General features: G+C 33.8%; 2 protein-coding genes across 2 annotated transcripts in view; one reads left to right on the forward strand and one right to left on the reverse strand.

Annotated features, from left to right (window-relative positions):
* Positions 1 to 3,491, forward strand: part of LOC118735084 (3-hydroxyisobutyryl-CoA hydrolase, mitochondrial) — a 53,857-nt gene that overhangs the window by 17,703 nt on the left and 32,663 nt on the right. The gene's annotated exons all lie outside the window — the stretch shown is intronic.
* On the reverse strand, positions 93 to 789 carry LOC118735085 (putative nuclease HARBI1). Its single transcript, XM_036464697.1, has 2 exons — positions 610 to 789; positions 93 to 550 (listed from the first exon to the last, which is right to left on the reverse strand). Exons 1-2 carry the CDS (start codon positions 737 to 739, stop codon positions 162 to 164), a joined length of 519 nt encoding a protein of 172 aa, XP_036320590.1. The 5' UTR covers positions 740 to 789; the 3' UTR covers positions 93 to 161.

A 3,491-nucleotide genomic window follows, 5' to 3' on the forward strand; every position in this document is an offset into this window, starting at 1 on the left:
GTTTAGAAAATATAGTGGACTGAATTCTTTAAGTAGATACATTTACTTTTAAGCTATGAATGTGATCTTATTTTATATTAAAAAACAATGGATTTGAGTTTGTACCTGAAGCAAGAAGCTTTATTATTTTTTGATAAAAACCTGAAGAAATATAGTAAAAATCAATGCAAACAAGACAGTACATTTCTTCTGATTTCTTCTGCAGCTTGTCGCATAGGAGTATAGTCATTTTCAGAAGTTTCTATTGCAATTTCCGAATTCTCATTTTGCACATCTGCAATATCCTCTTCGTCGTATGGTACATTGTAATGATTGCAAATATTATGTAAAGCTGCACGAACATTTATGATCAAAGTGGCTTTTGCAGGAGTGTAGTGAAGTGCGCGAGCACTTAGCAAACAGCGAAACCGACTCTTTAAAACCCCAATCGTCCTTTCAATAATATTCCTTGCTTTAGAGTGCCGCGAGTTATATAAACTTTCTACTGAACCTTCTTCAGGATTCCTGTAAGGTGTTAGCAAATAAGGCGCTAAGGCATATCCAGCGTCACCTTAAAACATAGAAAGTAAATAAATGAAATATGAAATGTTTGAGTTACAAGTTGAGTACCTAATAACCAGGTGTTAGATTCACCACGGTTATACATTGACTCCAATTGTCTTTTTAATCCCGACATTTGAAAATCCATGGAGTCGTGTGTAGCGCCGGGGTGCTTGGCAATGATGTATTTTATGTTCATTAAATCATCACAGGTCTAAAACGGGCGCAAAATTGTAACAGGAAAAATCATTAAATTTAAAATACTTTAAATTACTGTATAGAAATTTCTTTACTTCCTAGCATTGCATTTATGCTAAAATACCCCTTTCGACAGTAATACAAATGTTGCAAACTTTTTTCTGGTGCCACAATCTTAATGTGGGTCCCGTCAATGCATCCAATTACTCCGGGAATACCACTTGATGCAAAGAAGCTAGATTTTGCTCTTCTCTTTTCTTCCTCAGTATACTTGGAGCTAATCCACTTACTACATAGAGTGGTTTGCAAAGCACTCAATGTTTCTTTCAATACAATGGAAACAGTAGGTTGGGCTAAGCCAAGTAACGCCTCATTACCAACACTCTGTTGGTATGATCCCTGGGCTAGAAATCTTAGAATTGCGCATACCTTTATTATATTTGGTATGGATGACTTATTTTTCCGTACACGCAATTTGTTTTCTACTTCATTCAGGATATAAATAACTGCTTCTTTGGAAAGTCGAAAATTCCTCTGAAAACTAAAAGCGCTTCTTAATTATTGAACTTTTAAATGTACATTTATGAGCTACCTACAATGTACAATTCATTTCCAGAAGATTCGAAGCATCTCTTAAATTTCTTCTTTCGATAGCCTCTATGCGAGTCTCATTATATCCTTCATTTAAATTTATAAAAAACGCAATTGATATTGTAGAAAACATGTCCTTTAATTTTTATTTTATTGCTCACTCTCAATTTCACAAAATAAACTAAACAAAAACCACGGTCATTCACAATAGTGCTTCTAACGGGCGTATGAAAACGACAATACCAATACTGATTTCATATGATACGCTTGCAAGCGTTTATCGTTTATCGTATGGAAATTCATAATAGGGGGGTGAGATTTCGTATTATGGTTTCCATACGCCCGATAGATGTACTATTGGAAATGACAGAGGGATTTGTTTACTATTTGTGTTGTATATCTGTTCTTGTCTAGATAATATATTTTCAAAGCGAACATTTTGAACTTGAAAATCGCGAAAATTTCCATAAGCCATACAAAATTAAGATAAAACATGTTTCCTTCAACCCCAAATGCATTTTATATAAATTCAAATTGATGAAGCTCGCATAGAGGATACAGTAAGAAGGCAATTGAGAGATTCTTCCAATCCTCTGGACAAGAACTCGATAATTTAAGAAACAGGAACGAGTTTTATTTGTTAATTATTAAAAACAATTCTTTAGATTTCAGAGAAACTTTCGACTTTCGAATGAAGCTGTTACATATGTTCTAACAGAAGTAGAGAACGAGTTGCGCCGAATAATAAAACGCCATCCATACCGAATATATCAAAGGTTTTCAAAACTCTGAGATTTCTTGCTTAGGGATCATAGAGTGTTGCAACGAGGCGTTATTGGATTACCCCAATCTAAGGTTTCTACTGTGTTTATAAAAATGTACATCCTTCGAACCGAATTTATCAATAAACCAGTGCTTGCAAATTTGAAATCTTTGTTTTGAATTAAAGCTCAATACTTTGACTACACGTGTATGTTAAAGTTTTGGACACAACAACCCAAAATCATTGTACAAATAACTAAACCGCACCCCTTGGAGAAACAACACGCTCAACTTTATTTTTTTCTCGCAATTTTTGCCCTGAGAAATTGCAGTATTTTGTTCAAATCGTTTCCATAATTTCATGTTATTCATTTTAATACTTACATCACTTTAATTTTGTTAAATTGTATCGTATCGTGTAAAAATGGACAACCGCTTGCAAGCGTAAGAAATTGAACAGCTGATACGATAGCTATCGTATGGTAATACCAAAATTTAACGATATACGATTAACGGTAGGTATCGAATTTCATACGCTAAAATTTAATTCGTAATACGGCACAACAGAATGCAAGCGTTTATCGTGTATCGTATGGATACATAATAGGGGGGTAAGAAAAGTGGCGAGATCACAGCCAATTTCCTACAGTGCCTTCTTAATGCGCCCAAATTAATATTTGGTTACATTTTGCGCACAAATATTATAGAGGATGTACAGACGCATTTTATCTGATGGCAGTTCCAATTCCCAAAACTGGTCATTCCGATCCAGTTCACAAACTTTTTAATATTTTGGTGTGCCTAAAATAATGGGTTCGTTAAATTTATGATGGACAGTTTAAAATTTACCTATTTACCTATTGCGCTATCGTCCTCTAAATACAAAAAATCTAAAAGCAAAAGTCCTGTCGACGCCAGCTGCTGCATTGGAAATTTATTAAAAAATGGTGGAATTTTAGAAAAAATCGCGCAAATTCTCCTAATTCATCAGACAACGAACACGAAATTGGAGTTGAAAAGGAAAACAATGACATAAAGATCACGTATATTGTTGCATTTTTGCGTAAACACGAAATTTCATAAAATTTTAAATTATCTCCCTAAACACGCTTATTAATATTTTTTATTGAAAATAAAAGAATAAGCATACATTTTGCCATTTTCATTGCATTATTGTAAGAATAAATAAACTTGTGTAATAAATTTTGTGCAAATGTATTCCAAAGTTTTTTTTACAAATTGGGAGTGGAGCCCTGTGCGGAGAATGAAGGAATAAGAAATGAGGTGATCTCAGCTGTTTTCAAATGTAAACAAACAAAATGGCGCTTTCCATACTTGTAAGCCTGTACAATGTTTTAAAGCCAATTTTCCACATAAGGCAGTGTCAAAATTTTTCTTCT

Source organism: Rhagoletis pomonella, unplaced genomic scaffold (genome assembly GCF_013731165.1).
Source record: "Rhagoletis pomonella isolate Grant_MI unplaced genomic scaffold, Rhpom_1.0 Rhpom_scaffold_00003, whole genome shotgun sequence".
Taxonomy (NCBI): domain Eukaryota; kingdom Metazoa; phylum Arthropoda; class Insecta; order Diptera; family Tephritidae; genus Rhagoletis; species Rhagoletis pomonella.